The following is a 19343-nucleotide window of genomic DNA, read 5'->3' on the forward strand; positions in this document are numbered from 1 at the left end:
GATAAAGAAGGGGTATATATGTGCAATGTAGTCAGCCTTGACAAAGAAGGAAGTCCTGCCCTTTGCACACACAGAACTTCTTTACATACTCTTAACTATGTTTGCATTTTGACTGGGAGAAAATTTAGAACCCAGGAAGCCTATCTAGCCCTTAATCTTTCCTTTGAAGGAAAAAGGAACCGTATCTACACTCATCTGCACTCTGAGTTTTCCACCGTTTCCCCCACAATTTGGACCCGTATTGCTGATGAAAGTCAGTGGGTCTGCTGAGTTTCTGTCTCACGTTTTGTTGGATATACCAATGATAAAGAGGATTTGCCTGAAGTGTGGTAAACTTCACAGCCTTATTTTCCCAAATAGTCTCCTATTGCTTTGGGTTTCTCTTTGGCAAAATGTACATAGTTCCCCTTTTACAGGATGTTGTGAAGATTAAATGATGTTACACATATGAAGCACTGAGCATCTATTAAATATATAATAAGCATTCCTCTTCCTCTTCTTTTTTTTCTCTTATGGACACTTAGGATATATATATATATGAGCTTCCCTGGTGGCTCAGATGGTAAAGCGTCTGCCTACAATGCGGGAGACCTGGGTTTGATCCCTGGGTTGGGAAGATCTCCTGGAGAAGGAAATGGCAACCCACTCCAGTATTCTTGCCTGGAGAATCCCACAGACAGAGGAGCATGGTAGGCTACAGTCCGTGGGGTCTCAAAGAGTCGGACACGACTGAGTGACTTAGTATATGGACACATATAGCTATATGGACATAGTATTACATATCAGTTCTGTTTAGTCACTCGGTCGTGTCTGACTCTTTGCGACCCCATGGACTGCAGCATACCAAGCCTCCCTGTCCATCACCAACTCCTGGAGTTTACCCAAACTCATGTCCATTGAGTCAGTGATGCCATCCAACCATCCCATCCTCTGTCGTCCCCTTCTCCTCCTGCCCCCAATCTTTCCCAGCATCAGGGTCTTTTCCAATGAGTCAGTTCTTCTCATCAGGTGGCCAAAGTACTGGAGTTTCAACTTCAACATCAGTCTTTCCAATGAAGACCCAGGACCCATCTCCTTTAGGACAGACTGGTTGGATCTCTTTGCAGTCCAAGGGACTCTCAACAGTCTTCTCCAACACCACAGTTCAAAAGCATCAATTCCTTGGTGCTCGGCTTTCTTTATAGTCCAACTCTCGCATCCATACATGACCACTGGAAAAACCATAGCCTTGACTAGACAAACCTTTGTTGACAAAGTACTGTCTCTGCTTTTGAATATGCTATCTAGGTTGGTCATAACTTTCCTTCCAAGGAGTAAGCGTCTTTTCATTTCATGGCTGCAGTCACCATCTGCAGTGATTTTGGAGCTCCCCAAAATAAAGTCTGACACTGTTTCCACTGTTTCCCCATCTATTTGCCATGAAGTGATGGGACCGGATGCCATGATCTTAGTTTTCTGAATGTTGAGCTTTAAGCCAACTTTTTCACTCTCCACTTTCACTTTCATCAAGAGGCTTTTTAGTTCCTCTTCACTTTCTGCCATAAGGGTGGTGTCATCTGCATATCTGAGGTTATTGATATTTCTCCCGGCAATCTTGATTCCAGCTTGTGCTTCTTCCAGCCCAGCGTTTCTCATAATGTACTCTGCATATAAATTAAATAAGCAGGGTGACAATATACAGCCATGACGTACTCCTTTTCCATTTGGAACCAGTCTGTTGTTCCATGTCCAGTTCTAACTGTTGCTTCCTGACCTGCATACAGATTTCTCAAGAGGCAGGTCAGGTGGTCTGGTATTCCCATCTCTTTCAGAATTTTCCAGTTTATTGTGACCCACACAAAGACTTTGGCATAGTCAGTAAAGCAGAAATAGATGTTTTTCTGGAACTCTTTTGCTTTTTCGATGATCCAGCGGATGTTGGCAATTTGATCTCTGGTTCCTCTGCCTTTTCTAAAACCAGCTTGAATATCTGGAAGTTCACGGTTCATGTATTGCTGAAGCCTGGCTTGGAGAATTTTGAGCATTACTTTACTAGTGTGTGAGATGAATGCAATTGTGTGGTAGTCTGAGCATTCTTTGGCATTGCCTTTCTTGGGATTGGAATGAAAACTGACCTTTTCCAGTCCTGTGGCCACTGCTGAGTATTGAGTGCAGCACTTTCAGTATCATGTGTATAAAATGTCATATACATAAAATCAATGTATTCCATAATTTGGGGTTGGACCAACTAGGATTTTTTACCTTTTTGCTAGCAAGCATTTAATGAGCACTGTAGACTGCACGGATTACAATGTACAATGATACATGGCAAACGTGAAGACATTGGTTGAGCCAGGAGTTGTGTTGGCATTCAGAAAGGGGAAGCCAGTGGATCTGAGCATTTATAAGCGTTTTCCTGGAGGTGCAGTGATAGGAGTTGGGCCTTACTGGCTGGGTAGCATTTAGGTATAAGAGCAAAAGAGAGAACTGCGTCGGTTTCTGCTGGTGCTGGCAACCAGTGTGGTGTATTTGAGGGACAGAGCCAGGGAAATCACAGAGCACAGGGTTACATGTATTGGGAGGAGTATAAGTTAGTGGAAGTCAGAAGAGCAAGCCTATCCCATAGGAAACCCAGCATGAGGCTCTTCCTCTGGATAGAGATAGGTCTGAATGCACGTTCTTGCTGAATTAGAAGAATCCTGAAAATGGAACATGTACCTGGGCGTTTGAGATCCTGTAGTAACTTGTCGACTCAGCATCAGTTCCACTCCAACCATCACCCTTGTGCATGTTTGAAATAAATCCTTCTCACATCCCATTTTGTCACATATCTGTGTTTCTCCCGATCCTGTAGACCTCAGAGAAGATTCGGATTGGCATTACCTCCAGCTCAGTGACCCCTGGCCGGACCTGGAGCTGTTCAAGAAGTTGCCTTTTGACTATATTATTCATGACCCGAAGTATGAGGACGCCAGTCTGATCTGCTCACACCATCAGAGTGTAAAGAGTGAAGGTCAGATTTGTCCAACTCTTGCTTGTGTATGTGGGAGTATGTGGGAATAGCTTCTTAAAGGGATGAGCTAAATCTTGCTAGTGATGAGTGAACTGGCGGTGCCTGTTAGAGCAGTGAGGTCACCACCTCTCTGGACAGGAAACGCTCTTCGACTCCATGAGGGAAGACTCACTGCTCCATTGGTGCAGAAAAATGTGAGGATGCTGCTGATGGCTTTTCATGATTGGAATACTCTGAAGATTCTTGTTAACCGAAGAAAAAGATGTATGTTTTTCTATGAATTTGGGTTGTTACAACAAAACGCATCTATTTCCCATCCTTCCCTCGGTCTCTCGTTTTCTCGCTCCTTATTCGGGGACCACTGATTTTCACAGTATTATGACCCTGACGGGTTTCAGGGTCAGTGGTGACAAACATCGGATGTGAGTGGCCAGTGAGATTATAAGCACTGACCGGGAAAGTTCAGTGAATGCAGTGTGAGAGGAAGATACCAGTCTCCTTGTTGATTCCATCATTTTATCTTCATTGAGCTCAGAGCAGATGCCGTTCACTGGAGCCTCCTTCATGCTTCACGTAGACCTTCTCGAATGGAGGTTGAGTGTTAAAATCTTAATTTTGCTAAGTCGGTTTGAAATCCTAGAGGTGATTGTGTGCTCTGCAGCATTTGCATGTTAAGTCAGCGATCGATTTACATTGTCACGGATCAAATCCTTGAATAGGTTTATAAAACATCCGTAGCAGGATGAGTGAGACGCCATGTGACTGTAGCGTCTAGTTTATCCCACTGAGACTCTGTGCTTTCTGGCCAGTGGAGTCCGCGTGGGGCGGACAGGTGAGAGGCGATCCCGGGAAGCCCTGTCACAGTGTTTCGTTGCCAACAAGCGGGAGCAGAGGGTATTGGTTGGGCCTCCTGGGATTAACGCTGGGATTTCATGCAGACAGAGGGACGCACCGGAAGCCAGAGGACCTGTACGTGCGACGCCAGACGGCGAGGATGAGGCTGTCCAAGTTCGCAGCGTACAACACGTACCATCACTGCGAGCAGTGCCACCAGTACATGGGCTTCCACCCCCGCTACCAGGTAGGACGGAGCCCCCAGGCAGCCCCTCGGGTGGACTCCAGCGGGCACTTCCATGGCTCTCAGCTACATGTTTCACCGTGGCTAGCACCTCGGTCTCCTTCTTCTCGTTATGTTTGCATCCTGGAGTCAGGAGGTGGAAAGTTCTGGAAGAAGCCCCTTCGTCCTGAATCCTCCATTCCCTTCAATCATCTCTGAAATAATTATTGACGCTACCGAACAGTGATTCCCCTGGGGTGACATGTGTATTAGTGGCAGAGTTAACCGGCTATCAGTGTCTTACTTTTCTTTACATCTTAGCAATCTCTAGTTAGTTCAGTGCAGTGGATACTTCCTGAGTGCTTGTTATGTACTGGACACAGACTCAGAAGTGAAGAAAACCCCAGACTTGAGGCTCACAGTCTAGGGATGGACAGGTGCACATAAACAGAACTTTGGAGCAGGCTAAAGCTGGCAGGAAAGCGCTATGGTTGACGTGTAGACATTATGAGGTTTAAGAGAGAAATTTGCATTTACTGAGCATCTACTACGTACCGGGCTATGTACTAGGCACTTTTTATATACCAGTACTTCCCAATTTTTAATGTGATAGAAAATGATACTTGTCCTGGGCCCTGGGTAGATGGATAAGACTGCTCCCAGGGCTCTGGCTGAAGCAGTTTATGTTTAAGTGACACCTGTGATCCATTCATTCAAGGGGCACTTGGTTAGGAAACTGTACTGTTGAGTTTCTTCTTTAATTCTCATTAAAACCCCACAAGCCTATAGCATTATCCCCATTTAATAAATGAAGATATGATACTAGGTAGGGAGCAGGGGAGAAGGTTCTGAAGGATCAGTAAGAGTTTGCCAGGGAGCCAAGGTGGACAGAAGAGGGGGGGAAGGAGCGAATGGCAAGTGCAATAGCAGGGAGACGAGGGGTGTCTAGGGGACTCAGAAGTGGCTTTAGTGGGTGTTGATGGAGCTTAGAGTGAAGGCTGGTCCCGGGACAGGAGGCTGGGTGGGTGGGTACAGAGAGACCACAGAGTCATCCGTGCTGTGGGAAGGAATGGGGCCTTTGCAGTGAGAACTCTTAGCTGAGGCCTGATGAGGGCAAGGCTACCTTGGGAGGGGGTATTTCCTTCTTCTTATTTTTTAATTTTTCTATTTTTTAAATTGATTTTTTCAGTCGATGAACACTTGATAAGAAAATGAACAATTTTTCCAGTTTTTTGAGATATAATTGACAGATAACATTGTGTAAGTTTAATGTAGACAACATAATGATTTGATAAATGTATATATTGCTAAATGATCGGCACAATAAGTTGAGTTAATTAACACCCATCAGTTTTGAATAGTCTCTTACTAGTCTGTGGAGGGGCTTCCCTGGTAGTTCAGCTGATAAAGAATCTGCCTGCAATTCAGGAGACCCTGGTTCACTTCCTGGGTCAGGAAGATCCCCTGGAGAAGGGAAAGGCCACCCACTCCAGTATTCCTGGGTTTCCCTAGTGGCTCAGACAGTAAAAGAATCTGCCTGCAGTATGGAAGACCTGGGTTCAGTCTCCGGGTTGGGAAGATCCCCTGGAGGAGGGCATGGCAACCCACTCCAGTATTCTTGCCTGGAGAATCCCTATGGACAGAGGAGCCTGGTGAACTGCAGTCCATGGGGTCGCAAAGAGTTGGACACAACTGAGCGACTAAGCACAGTCTTGTGGAGGTTTGTGGGGGCCTGTGGGCTGGTTCTCTAGAAACAGATGGAGGGTAGGATTTTACACTGAATTTCTTCTCATTTCAGATGCAGGCAAGGAAAGAGGAGTCAGGGGCAGCTGGAGCTGATGGGAGACAGACAGCTGTGCAGCACCCAGGGGTGCAGGACAGTTCTACCAGTCTGTAGCTGACCCAGAAAGGCCTGAAGATGACAAGGGCTCCAGCTCCCTGTCTGTCCCCTTTGCAGAGGGAAACAGCAGCTGGTGGCTTTAATTTTCCCAAATCTTCCTGGCCTTGAGCTTAGCTGCTACTGAAGTAGCACCTGTCTCCTCTAAGCACAGATTTTTTTCAAATGATGCAGTTGTACTCTAGACAAAATTAAAAAATACATATGAGTATTTTTCAAAGGATTAAAAATGATCAGAAATCCTATTTGCTGCAGATAAACCCTCCTAACATCTCTTCCCTTGGAGATGAAGTTTTTCTTTCAAGGCAGAGAAGAATATAAGTGAAAACATTTTCTTGATCTTGAAATGTGAAGAATGCAGAGACTGGAAGGTTCAGTGCCTGGTCGCTTCAGGGTCTGCAGTGAATGAGTAGACGGAGCCTGGAGGAGAAGGAGGAGGGGGGCAGGTCTGAGCTCCAGCCCCCGGGGCCAGCCTCTCTGTAGGCGGGTTGGGTCTGGGGCCACACTTGCAAGGGTGTGAAAATCAGGTCCCCTGAGGACACAGGGGCACATGCTGACTCTCTGCTGACAGATCACTGCTTCTGCTGTTTGATTCTTTCTCCTCATTGCTCAAGGCTCCCCTGGGAGGCTGTCTTAGGAAATTCCTCGGTTATGTCCCTCTTTGCTCCCTCCCCTGGTCAGATTCTGTTTCTCCCTCATCTTGGCTCTCGAAGCAGAGCCACAGTCTGTCAGATGTCACAGCCAGCACGTCCTGGCCCGTGTCAGCCCTGCCCTGGCCCCCGTGGCCCCCCGGAGGGCATGGGACAGACTAGCTGTGCATCTGCAGGGGCAGCTGAAGGGAGAGGGGTCGCTAAGGCCCTGCTGTGGACGCCAGAGCCGAGGCCTGGAGGAGGCATACCTCTGGCCTGGGCTTAGCCGGGCTGGGAGGTCACACCAGGAGCAGTGTGGGCACGGTGACTGGGTAACAGGAGGACTCTTTAGACAAAGTGGCTGGAGGTGAGGCTAGACTTAGGGATAGGAGTGAGCCCAAGACCTCTGGATGTCCGCCATGGGAGTGAGGACCTAGGATTATTCATTGGTTCCAGAGTCTGGATGTGGTGCGTGAGACGGACATGCACAAGTTTACACAGTTATTGTCTTCTGCTGTTACACAGATCAGCTGTCATGGGAAAATAATCTTTGTTGAAATTAAAAATGTGACCTGGAGCATGAAGGCTTTGGTGCCCCAGCATGCCTCTGGGTCCAATCCAGAGTCCAGAAGGTCTGGGTGGCTACAGAGGCATCCCCTGGGTACCTAGGGGTCAGCACCAGGATGGGAGCCTCTGACCAATCAGGTGTGGCCTCGGGTACACACTCGCAGGTGTCCACGCTATGAACTGGCATCAGCTGGGGCAGCGGTGGCAGTAGCTTCTGTGTGGTCATGGCTGCAGCAGGCCTGGGTTCTTCCGGGAGGTCAGGCCAGACTCTGATGACAAGCTCTGTCCTTTCCCCCTCGCACCCCAGCTCTATGAGTCCACCCTGCACGCCTTTGCCTTCTCTTACTCCATGCTAGGAGAGGAAATCCAGCTCCACTTCATCATCCCCAAGTCCAAGGAGCACCACTTTGTCTTCAGCCAACCCGGAGGCCAGCTGGAGAGCATGCGACTGCCCCTCGTCACAGACAAGGTACCGGCCCTGCGGCCCTGGGGCTCAGCCTTGCAGACCCAGGGGCTGTTATCAAGCAATGAAAACCTTTGTGAAGTGGTAGCGCAGTCCTTTGTTAGAGGGTGACAGAGGCTTTATTAGCTCCTTTACTCTGTTTTCTAGATGGTTCCCATCAGAACTGGTTAGGAGCACCAGCTCAGTGGCAAGTGCTTTGAGAAATCAAGAAGGAATAGAAGACCTAGCTTGGTTGTTGAGAAAAGAGTGAAAGAAAACACAGTTGTTTATATAGAAGATTCACAACCTGAGTGAATGAGAAGCTAGGCTGTATGGCTCAGAAGTGGAGGGATTTAAGTCACACAGGAATAACGTTCACTCAACGTGTATTAGGCGCCAATAGGTGAGGGTCATGGATTTGGGTCGCTGATATAAGCCCATTAGTTTTGCTCACCTTACACACCATTCTCAAACAAGCATTTATTTCGCTTTGTATTCTGTGCACCGGCGGTTTGAGCTCGGTTCTGCTGGGTGCTTATCCTGGTTGCCATCCCTTGTGTTTGAAGTGCGTTACCAGGTTGGACTCTGGTGGCCTCAGTGGGACGCCCGTGTCTGCTCCTGTGGCCTCTCCTTGTCCAGCAGGCTAGCCCGGGCTTCTCCCTCGGGGCGGGGGGTAGGGGGGTTTCTGAGAGAGAACAGAATGCCTCTGGAAGCCAGGCTCGGAACTGGCACGCCACCATCTGTAAAAGCAAGTCCCAAGGCTCAGCCAGATGCAAGGCATGCAGAAACAGGCACCATCTTCTGATGGAGGAGGCTGCAGAGTCACATCTCGGAGGGAGGGCAGTCTTAGTAGCCAGGCTGACAAACGCTTGACGTCTCTGTGCCCATGCTCTCCAGAGTCACGAATACATAAAGAGCCCGACGTTCACTCCCACAACTGGCCGTCACGAGCATGGACTCTTTAACCTGTACCACGCGATGGATGGTGCCAGCCACCTGCATGTGTTGGTTGTCAAGGAGTATGAGATGGCGATTTATAAGAAGTACTGGCCCAACCATATCATGCTGGTCCTTCCCAGCATCTTCAACAGCGCTGGAGTTGGTAGGCCTTCATTTTTTTCCAAATTTGTTGCAAAGTTAAATTCAAGACACGTTGACTTCATAGGAAATCCACTGAGAAATGTTTTTCTAGACCGAACACCTGTTTCCCCTTAGTCCCCTCCAACAGGTGTGTGCATATGAATTACATTCATTCTGTAATCACTGCTGTCCCACCACTGCACCAAGACCACCTACACTGTGTGTGTGCTCTTCTGAATGTTGTGTGTGTGTGTGTGTGCCCAGTGGCTTCAGTCGTGTTCCACTTTTTGTGACCCCATGGACTGTAGCCCTCAGGTTCCTCTGTCCATGGGATTTTCCAGGCATGCCTACTGGAGTGGGTCACCATGCCCTCCTCCAGGGGATCTTCCTGACCCAAGGGGTGAACCTGAATCTCCTACGTCTCCTGCATTGCAGGTGGATTCTTTACCAGTGAGCCACTGGGAACGCCCCTGAATGTTCTTAATCAGTTCAGTTCAGTCGCTCATTTGAGTCCGACTCTTTGCGACCATATGGACTGCAGCACGCCAGGCCTCCCTGTCCATCACCAGCTCCCGGAGTCTACTCAAACTCATGTCCATTGAGTCGGTGATGCCATCCAACCATTTTATCCTCTGTTGTCCCCTTCTCCTCCTGCCTTCAATCTTTCCCAGCATCAGGGTCTTTTCAAATGAGTCAGCTCTTCGCATCAGGTGGCCAAAGTACTGGAGTTTCAGCTTCAGCATCATTCCTTCCAAAGAAATCCCAGGGCTGATCTTCAGAATGGACTGGTTGGATCTCCTTGCAGTCCAAGGGACTCTCAAGAGTCTTCTCCAACACCACAGTTCAAAAGCATCAATTCTTTGGTGCTCAGCCTTCTTCACAGTCCAACTCTCACATCCATACATGACTACAGGAAAAACCATAGCCTTGACTAGACAAACCTTTGTTAGCAAAGTAATGTCTCTGCTTTTAATATACTGTCTAGGTTGGTCATAACTTTCCTTTCAAGGAGTAAGTGTCTTTTAATTTCATGGCTGCAGTCACCATCCGCAGTGACTATGCTGCTGCTGCTGCTTAGTCGCTTCAGTCATGTCCAACTCTGTGCAACCCCATAGACGGCAGCCCACCAGGCTTCCCCGTCCCTGGGATTCTCCAGGCAAGAACACTGGAGTGGGTTGCCATTTCCTTCTCCAACACATGAAAGTAAAAAGTGAAAGTAAAGTCGCTCAGTCGTGTCTGACTCTTATCGACCCCATGGACTACAGCCTACCAGGCTCCTCCGTCCATGAGATTTTCCAGGCAAGAGTACCGGAGTAGGGTGCCATTGCCTTCTCCGGCAGTGACTATGGAGCCCCCCAAAATAAAGTCTGTCACTGTTTCCACAGTTTCCCCATCTATTTGCCATGAAGTGATGGGACTGGATGACATGATCTTAGTTTTCTGAATGTTGAGCTTTAAGCCAACTTTTTCGCTCTCCTCTTTCACTTACATCAAGAGGCTCTTTAGTTGTTCTTCACTTTCTGCCATAAGGGTGGTGTCATCTGCATATCTGAGGTTATTGATATTTCTCCTGGCAATCTTGATTCCAGCTTGTGCTTCTTCCAGCCCAGCATTGCTCATGATGTACTCTGCATATAAGTTAAATAAGCAGGGTGACAGTATACAGCCTTGATGTACTCCTTTTCCTATTTGGAGCTAGTCTGTTGTTCCATGTCCAGTTCTAACTGTTGCTTCCTGACCTGCATACAGGTTTCTCAAGAGGCAGGTCAGGTGGTCTGGTATTCCCATCTCTTTCAGAATTTTCCACAGTGCTAGACCCTAATTTCACTAACTGCAGGTTTTCTGGGATAACCTGTCACTTGAATTCTTTGGTGATAGACCCCTTAAAACACGCCCTACTCAATAAAATTTCTGTGAATGGAGACTTGAGAGAGTCTTCTAGGGGTTGACTGAAAAAAAAAAAGCACAATGAGAGAATTGTGAGTAAGGTTTTACTGGGGGCAGAATGAGGACCAGAGCCTGGGAGACAGCCTCTCAGATAGCTCTGAGGAACTACTCCCAGGAGATGAGGGGAGAGGTCGGTGTGTATGTGAGGGAAGGGGGTTAACTGCCATCAGGCACACATATCAGCAGAAGGATGGTGCTGGTCATGGACAGCAGGTGTCTCCATTAAGGATTTTCGTGCTTTTTTAGATAGGAGACAGTGCAGGAAACCGGGCTTATAAAATCTTCTCCTGAAAAATATCTCACGATCTGAAGGCCTGTTCTGCTGGTTTGTCCTAGAGCACAGAGTGCCTCATTCTGCACCCTGAACTGCTTGCGGGGTGTGTTGAAGGTATGCAGTGGCCACTAGTGACCTCATCCTTGTAGAGGCAGATGGTGAGAGATGGTTTTTGTCTGCATAGAATCGAAAGACCTTTCTCTTTCACCTTTCTGGCTTTTAAAGCTATTTTGATTTGTTGACAATTCTTTTTTTCTTCAGTGCTCAGTTATCAGTTTATTCATGGTCTCAGCTGTTAGAAAAGCAAAGATAAATAGACAGATGTGTGCACAAATGGGAGGGGAGTGTTTTCTGACCTCGAATTTCCTCTTCCGAGTCAACAGCCTATAGCGAGTGGATAAGGACTGCAGAGAAGAGGAGGTAGGGCTGGGGCCTGGGTGGGCTTTCATCAAATTCTTGTTCTTAGCGGGGCTTTGTCCTGGGTGGGGGTGGGCACTTGGACTGACCCGAGTCGGGGTCATCTGCTCATTTCAGGTGCCGCCCACTTCCTGATCAAGGAGCTGTCTTACCACAACCTGGAGCTGGAGCGGAACCGTCAGGAGGAGCTGGGAATCAAGCCCCAGGACATCTGGCCTTTCATTGTGATTTCTGATGACTCCTGCGTGATGTGGAATGTGGTGGACGTCGACAGTGGTGGGGAGAGAAGCAGGTGAGAGCCCCTTTCCCAACGGCACCCCAGTAACACAAGGGAGCAGGCGCTCTGCCCAGTGGGGGATTCTTGTCCATCCTTTGAGGACCCCAGAGGGCGCCTCCTCTTCGAAGATGTGGTGTGCGGTGGACAGAACCCTATCTGGGGTGGGCTCACCCGCCAAGCCTTTGAGTTTTTAATTGAAAACATTTTACTGAGGCACAGTAGAGACAGAAAACAATGCAACATAAATTCAGTATAAAATATTAAAAAAAAAGAGTGTCATACATATCCAGGTATTTTCGCAAACAGAACACACCCACTTAACAAACTCCCTGATGAAGAAATGGACCATCACCATCACCGATGTGCCCTCCCCCACACCTTCTAGAACCTTCTCCCTGCCCCAGCCTCCTCCTGACATGAAGCTGCATTTTTATTTGCTGTGTGACATTCGGGAAACGACTCTTTCTGGGGCAGCTTTCAAAGGGGCACTTGCCCTTGTCCTAGAGGTTTGTTATGAGGATTAGGTAAACTGTGAATTGTGTGCCTGGAGGGGGGTGATGGAGCTCCAGGAGGTAGAAAAGGCTCAGTAGGTAGAGCTGCATCTGAGCATCATTGGGAAGATACCCCTGTGTGGTTTTTTGGCACAAGTATTTCAACTTAGCCTTTTATCTTTGGCTTATTTGAGAAACAACTTGAATGCTTGGCTTTTTTTTTTTTTTGAGAGATGATGTAAGGTTAGTTCTTCTCTTTTGTGTTAGTGAGTCCTAAGTCCTAGTGTAACAACTTCCATCCTCACCACTGTTCTTCTAGGAAAAAAATGTGTTCGGTCTGATAGAGCTCACAGACATGACAACAGCAAGCCGCCATGCTTTCAGTGTTTTCACTGTCAGCCTTCCGAGGGCGAGAGCTTGGCTGAGCACAGTGATGAGGAAGAGAACTAAGCTTTTTCCCTCTGCTTTTCTGAATTTCGTTCCGAAGCAGAATGTTCAAGTCCTGGTGTGTCAGAGCTGGCTGAGGCCTTAGGGAGCTTAGCAGAAGCCCCTCGGCTGGGGAAAAGGAAGCTGAGATGCAGAGAAGTTGAGCCACTTACTGGGTCTCTCACACACAGAACTCTTGTTGCCTGGGCTACCAGCCCCGGGGTTACTCCCTTCAGCTGCCCTCCCTGTTCGTCAGGTGGCCCTCACTGTCTTTCCAGACCTCAGTCGCCATCAGGGTGGGGTGGGAGGTGCTTACACACAGCCTCCTTCCCTCCCCCTAACCTCCTTGGAATTGCCACCAGAAACGCGAGGTGGCATGGCATGCTGCAGAGAATGTGGGCTCTGGAGACAGACAACACCCTTCCAGCCAAGCTCTGTTGAGTAACACTGGCCAAGTCAGCCACAGCCTCCTTTTCTTCATCTGTGAAACGGGGATGATGGTTCTATGTGACAAGATTGCTGCGAGGATCAGTGATAGTGAATTCGAAGTGCCTGGTGGCTGTGATGGGTTCTGGGCGCAGCAGCCCGCCCGGCATGTTCAGGGGAAAGCAGCGGCCTGGCCAGCCCAGTCTGCATGCCAACCTGGGGATGTCTGTCTCCCTCCTTCGAGCAGAGAATTTTCCTGGTCGGAGAGAAACGTGTCCTTGAAGCACATCATGCAGCACATCGAGGCATCCCCCAACATCACCCACTACGCCCTGATTGGCATGCGGAAGTGGTCCAGCAAGACTGGGAGCCACGAGGTGCGAGAGCCCTTCTCCCGCTGCCATGTGCATGACTTCATCGTCTTGAACGTGGACTTGACCCAGAACGTGCAGTACAACCAGAACCGGTGAGCCCCGCCCGACCACGGCCATCAGCTCAGCCCGCGGTCCCAGGGCCTTTTCTCCAACCACATGCATCAGCTCAGCCCATGGTCAGGGCCCTTTGTCCAGCCACGTCCATCAGCTCAGCCCACGGTCCCAGGGCCCTCTGCAAGGTGCAGCCTTACTCCTGGAGGGCCCTTGCTCCTTCCTGGCCCTGCAGGGCCTTCCTACCCATGGCACTGGCCTGGCCCCTTGCTTTCAGTCCTCATGGATTTTTCTTTTTTTTTTAGTATTTTTGTTGCATAATTTTAGGGAGATTTGCATAAGACCATTCAGCTTCCTTCACCAGTTCATGTGGTACCTAATTTAATGACTTCCGTTCTTCTAAGTGGTGTTTCTCTTGCTTTTCTGGCTCCTTCTGTGAACACATTACTTTCTAGGAGCTTGAGCGCTGAAGGAAATGATAATTTCCTTGTGTCCCTGTCTCTGGGTCTAGCCGCAGAAGTGCTCATGTCTCAAGAAGAATCCAGTTGCTAATGTTAGCGAGCCCTCTACCTGCCAGAGAGTGGGCACATCCCCAAGAGTGCCTACAGAGGAGTGTCTGTTTTGGAGCAGACTGACCTGCTAGGAATGTGGGTTCTGCCGTTTGTCAGCTTTGACATTTAGGCAGATGACTCGCCATCTCTGAGTCTTGATTTCCTTCTGTAACAGTGGCTCATATATTTACTCTGGGAGACCAGTTGTCTTCTTTCTAACACGTAGATGAAGTGGCATTTGTTAAGTCCCCTTCACGGTACCTGGCATGGAGTGCCAAGCTCAGTCATGTCCGACTCTTTGTGACCCCATGGACTGTAGCCTACCAGGCTCCTCTGTCCATGGGATTTTCCAGGCAAGAATACTGGAATGGGTTGCCATTTCCTTCTCCAGAGGATCTTCCCAACCCGGGGATCGAATCCCAGTCTCCCACATTGCAGGCAGACACTTTACCATCTGAGCCGCCAGGGAAACAATAAATGTACTCTGGGAGGTCAGTTGCTTTTTAACACATAGATGAAGTGACGTCTGCTAAGTCCCCTTCAGGGTGCCTGGCGTGGCGTGCATGATCCACACGCGACAGAGCTTCTGTGGTAAAAGCCTGAGCACACCCTGCCTTCCTGGTGCAGGCGCACCACAGCTTGTTTCCTTCTTGGTTTGCCTCCTGTGCCTCCCAGGGGAAGGTCTTTGGGGGCAGGAATGAGCTTGCTCATCTTTCCAGATACGGGGGTGTCTGGTGGCGGCGTGACCGTGAGCTAACTGGAGGCCGACCCGCCCCCCTCCTCTGTTCCCGCCAGGTTCATGTGTGACGACGTGGACTTCAACCTGCGGGTGCACAGCGCCGGCCTCCTGCTCTGCCGGTTCAACCGCTTCAGCGTGATGAAGAAGCAGATCTCGGTGGGCGGGCACAGGTCCTTCCACATCACGTCCAAGGTGGGTGCGGCCGTGTGCCCAGAGAGAGCTGCTGCCCGTGGTGGGAAAGCTGGTGGGGAGGCCACCTGGGCACCTCTGAGTCAGTGGGGTGGGCTTGACGGCTAGGAAGTGCTAGTGAAGGTTTCCTGCTGGGAGCCCTGAGAAGGGAAAGACTCCATCGAGTTTCCCTTCTCGTCTCCAGTTGTGTGTGTGTGTGTGTGTGTGTGTGTGTCTCCCTGCCACGTGCGCACCACCAGCCTTCCAGTGTGCCCTTGCCCTCACCTCCCACCCCCACCCCACGCTCTCTCTCTGCGTGATTTCTTGAGCACACCTCCATCAGTGTCTTTGCTGCTCACTTGTCTGGCTTTTCTGCTGGGCAGAGCCCTTGGGGGTCAGATGTGGTACCGTGCTCTTCTTAGGGTCCCCGGGACAGCGCCTGCTAAATACTGCCTGAATGGGACTGACAGGCTAGCTTGATGGGTGTGCCATCTGCCCCAGAGACAGCCTCCAGGTGGGGGGAGACATGTCCTCGGTGATCTATATCCTCCAGGAACCCGTAGGGTGCTGGCACACCCCTGCCTTGAAGGTCCCTTTGATCCATGGAGGAGAGTGGCAGAGATAAGCTGAAGAAGTAGGAGAACCCATTGAAAGGTGTCCATCAGAGGACTTGAGTAGTCTTATGTATGTGCACAGTCTGTTCGGCTCCAGCCTGGGAAATACGTTGGTGATGGAGTAAGAGATTGTGTGCTCAGAGGGCTGGGCTGTCGAGAGGAAGACCAGTGGGACTGGACAGGAGGCAGACAGGATCTGGAGGTCAGGGGGAAGGCTGACCCTTCCCAGGAGCTGACATCTTGGAATCTGGCGGAACACTGGGTCCTTGGGTTCTCTTTATTTTTTTCTAGACAAGACAGCCAGGTCTCTGCATGGAGTGGTCATTGTCTATAGTCGCTCATGCCGTGGTCAGTTTTCACACATCCCACTTTAGTTAAGCCACATTTTCCTTAATGGAGAGCTAGACCATGGACATATATGTTCTCCCATCACGGTTGCACACAGCCATCCACGACGGGAAGGCCCACCCCGGGTCCCCGGGAGTGGCTGACGCCCGCCCGTCCCCACGCAGGTGTCGGACAGCCCCATGGCCGTCGTGCCCGCCCAGTACATCTGCGCCCCCGACAGCAAACACACGTTCCTTGCGGCCCCCGCGCAGCTCCTCCTGGAGAAGTTCCTCCAGCACCACAGCCACCGGTTCTTCCCGCTGTCCCTGAAGAATCTTGGCCACCCCGTGCTGTCCGTGGACTGCTACCTGAACCTGGGGTCTCAGGTAACCATCCGAGGGGGGCCCTGTCGAGTCCCTCAATCAGAGAAGTCCCTCAACATGGGAGCTAGAACCCAGAACTTGGAATTATAGCCCCCCAACTCTGTCAGCTCTGGCCTGGCCCCCGCTTTACAATCGATAAGATAAAGGTTGAAAGAATTGAAATGGTGTGCCCCCATATCAAGGGGCTTCCCTGGTGGCTCAGTGGTAAAGAACCTGCCTGCCAGTGCAGGCACAGGAGAAGCAGGTTTGATCCCTGGGCCGGGAAGATGCCCTGGAGGAGGGCATGGCAACCCACCCCAGTATTCTTGCCTGGAGAATCCCGTGGACAGAGGAAGCTGGCGGGCTACAGTCCATGGGGTCGAAAAGAGTCGGATACAACTGAACCGACTTAGCACACACACCCTGATACAGATAGTTAGGAGACTTAGCACACACACCCTGATACAGATAGTTAGGAGACTTAGCACACACACCCTGATACAGATAGTTAGAGACTTAGATAGATACAGATAGTTAGGAGACTTAGCACACACACCTGATACAGATAGTTAGGAGACTTAGCACACACACCCTGATACAGATAGTTAGGAGACTTAGCACACACACCCTGATACAGATAGTTAGAGACTTAGCACACACACCCTGATACAGATAGTTAGGAGACTTAGCACACACACCCTGATACAGATAGTTAGGAGACTTAGCACACACACCCTGATACAGATAGTTAGGAGACTTAGCACACACACCCTGATACAGATAGTTAGGAGACTTAGCACACACACCCTGATACAGATAGTTAGGAGACTACACACACCCTGATACAGATAGTTAGGAGACTTAGCACACACACCTGATACAGATAGTTAGGAGACTTAGCACACACACCCTGATACAGATAGTTAGGAGACTTAGCACACACACTGATACAGATAGTTAGGAGACTTAGCACACACACCCTGATACAGATAGTTAGGAGACTTAGCACACACACCCTGATACAGATAGTTAGGAGACTTAGCACACACACCCTGATACAGATAGTTAGGAGACTTAGCACACACACCCTGATACAGATAGTTAGGAGACTTAGCACACACACCTGATACAGATAGTTAGGAGACTTAGCACACACACCCTGATACAGATAGTTAGGAGACTTAGCACACACACCTGATACAGATGATACAGATAGTTAGGAGACTTAGCACACACACCCTGATACAGATAGTTAGGAGACTTAGCACACACACCCTGATACAGATAGTTAGGAGACTTAGCACACACACCTGATACAGATAGTTAGAGACTTAGCACACACACCCTGATACAGATAGTTAGAGACTTAGCACACACCCTGATACAGATAGTTAGGAGACTTAGCACACACACCCTGATACAGATAGTTAGGAGACTTAGCACACACACCCTGATACAGATAGTTAGGAGACTTAGCACACACACCCTGATACAGATAGTTAGGAGACTTAGCACACACACCCTGATACAGATAGTTAGGAGACTTAGGATACAGATAGTTAGGAGACTTAGCACACACACACCTGATACAGATAGTTAGGAGACTTAGCACACACACCCTGATACAGATAGTTAGGAGACTTAGCACACACACCTGATACAGATAGTTAGGAGACTTAGCACACACACCCTGATACAGATAGTTAGGAGACTTAGCACACACACCCTGATACAGATAGTTAGGAGACTTAGCACACACACCCTGATACAGATAGTTAGGAGACTTAGCACACACACCCTGATACAGATAGTTAGGAGACTTAGCACACACACCCTGATACAGATAGTTAGGAATCAAACTTACTACTAATGCCAGAACGTCTCTGACTCTCAAATGAGGTAATGAATAGATATATCTGGGTAAGTCTCGGAGTTGATGTTTAGAACATAACATTTGGAAATGACATTGAATGCTGTGTTTGGTCCTCCAAGCCTGAGCTGGACCTGGCAGTTAGTGTGTGTTAGATGCAAAGCTGTAGCACAGTGCTGTGGGGTGTTTCATGGAAAATGACTTTTCTCATGGATTCCATTTTTTCCCCCCCAGATCTCTGTGTGTTATGTGAGCTCCAGGCCCCACTCTTTAAACATCAGCTGCTCTGACTTCGTGTTCAGTGGACTCCTGCTGTACCTCTGTGACTCTTTCGTGGGAGCTAGCTTTTTGAAAAAGTTTCATTTTCTGAAAGGTAACTTCTTGTGCTCTTATGGTGGACCTTGACTTGAATGGCTGTCATCACTGGCACCTCTGTGGAGGTGAACCTGGTCCTCATCCTTTTTGGCAACGAGTAAACTGAGACTCAGGCCTCTCTGGTGGCTCAGTGAACGAATCTGCCTGCCAGTACAGGAGACATGGGTTTGATCCCTGAGTTGGGAAGATCCCTTGGAGGAGGACATGGCAACCCACTTCAGTATTCTTGCCTGGAGAATCCCATGGACAGAGGAGCCTGGTGGGCTACAGTCCACGGGGTCACAAAGAGTCAGACACGACTGAGCGACTAAACAAGAACAGCAAAACTGAGACTCAGGGCTTGTGACTTCCCCGGCTCTCCAGGGAGGCACAAGAAAGCTGGGGTGGGATCCCAGGATGGCTCTTCCCCTCTACCTGTTTGCACAGAGATAAGACACATCCCCTTTCTTCCCAGTAACCAGCAGATATTTTCAACTTTTCTGTAGCTTTTCAGGCCAGGCTCTTAGCCTAAGCATGCAGACCTCCTAGACATTTTTCTTCTTGGTGGATGAGTTCTTCTTTGTCCTGGGCTGCTGCGTGCATCTTTACTTTCCTTCTAATCTTTCTCCCTCTATAGGTGTTTTCATGCTGGAGTGGTTGAGAGTGGGAAACATTCATTCAGTATGACTTAAAAACACTATTTCCAATCCAGCTGGCATCCCTAATTGATCTTCACTTTTTATTGGTTGGCCGTGACGCCCACCTTCCTCTCTGCGAGGTGTTGAGTGAGCATTGGGGTTGCATAAGCTTTGGGGAAATAGTGGTTTCCGCAACATTCTGTGCTCCTGGGAAACATCTTGTCTAATAGAAAGATAGGGTGTGGAGATAGAGGGGTAGATGGTATGAACACCCATGATTATTGATGTGTGCTAGGGTTCGAGAGGAAGGAGAATTCACATTGCCAGGCAGGAGGAGAGGCAGGAGGCGCATGGGGCCTGGGCGGGCAGCCGA

The 19343-nt window shown here is 49.3% G+C and overlaps 1 protein-coding gene across 7 annotated transcripts in view; it reads left to right on the forward strand.

Annotated features, from left to right (window-relative positions):
* The window catches only part of GREB1 (growth regulating estrogen receptor binding 1), a 135827-nt gene that overhangs the window by 114311 nt on the left and 2173 nt on the right, over positions 1-19343 (forward strand). For 6 of the 7 annotated variants that reach the window (XM_070379126.1, XM_070379127.1, XM_070379129.1 and 3 more), the window contains 9 exons: positions 2834-2992; positions 3931-4073; positions 7450-7611; positions 8482-8686; positions 11420-11594; positions 13170-13388; positions 14694-14829; positions 15932-16132; positions 18213-18351. In XM_070379126.1, coding sequence (XP_070235227.1) covers positions 2834-2992; positions 3931-4073; positions 7450-7611; positions 8482-8686; positions 11420-11594; positions 13170-13388; positions 14694-14829; positions 15932-16132; positions 18213-18351 — 1539 coding nt within the window. Of the gene's footprint in view, positions 1-2833; positions 2993-3930; positions 4074-7449; positions 7612-8481; positions 8687-11419; positions 11595-13169; positions 13389-14693; positions 14830-15931; positions 16133-18212; positions 18352-19343 lie in introns of those variants that run through there. The other variant, XM_070379130.1, reaches the window with a different exon arrangement.

Source organism: Bos mutus, chromosome 11 (genome assembly GCF_027580195.1).
Source record: "Bos mutus isolate GX-2022 chromosome 11, NWIPB_WYAK_1.1, whole genome shotgun sequence".
NCBI classification, from domain to species: Eukaryota; Metazoa; Chordata; class Mammalia; order Artiodactyla; family Bovidae; genus Bos; species Bos mutus.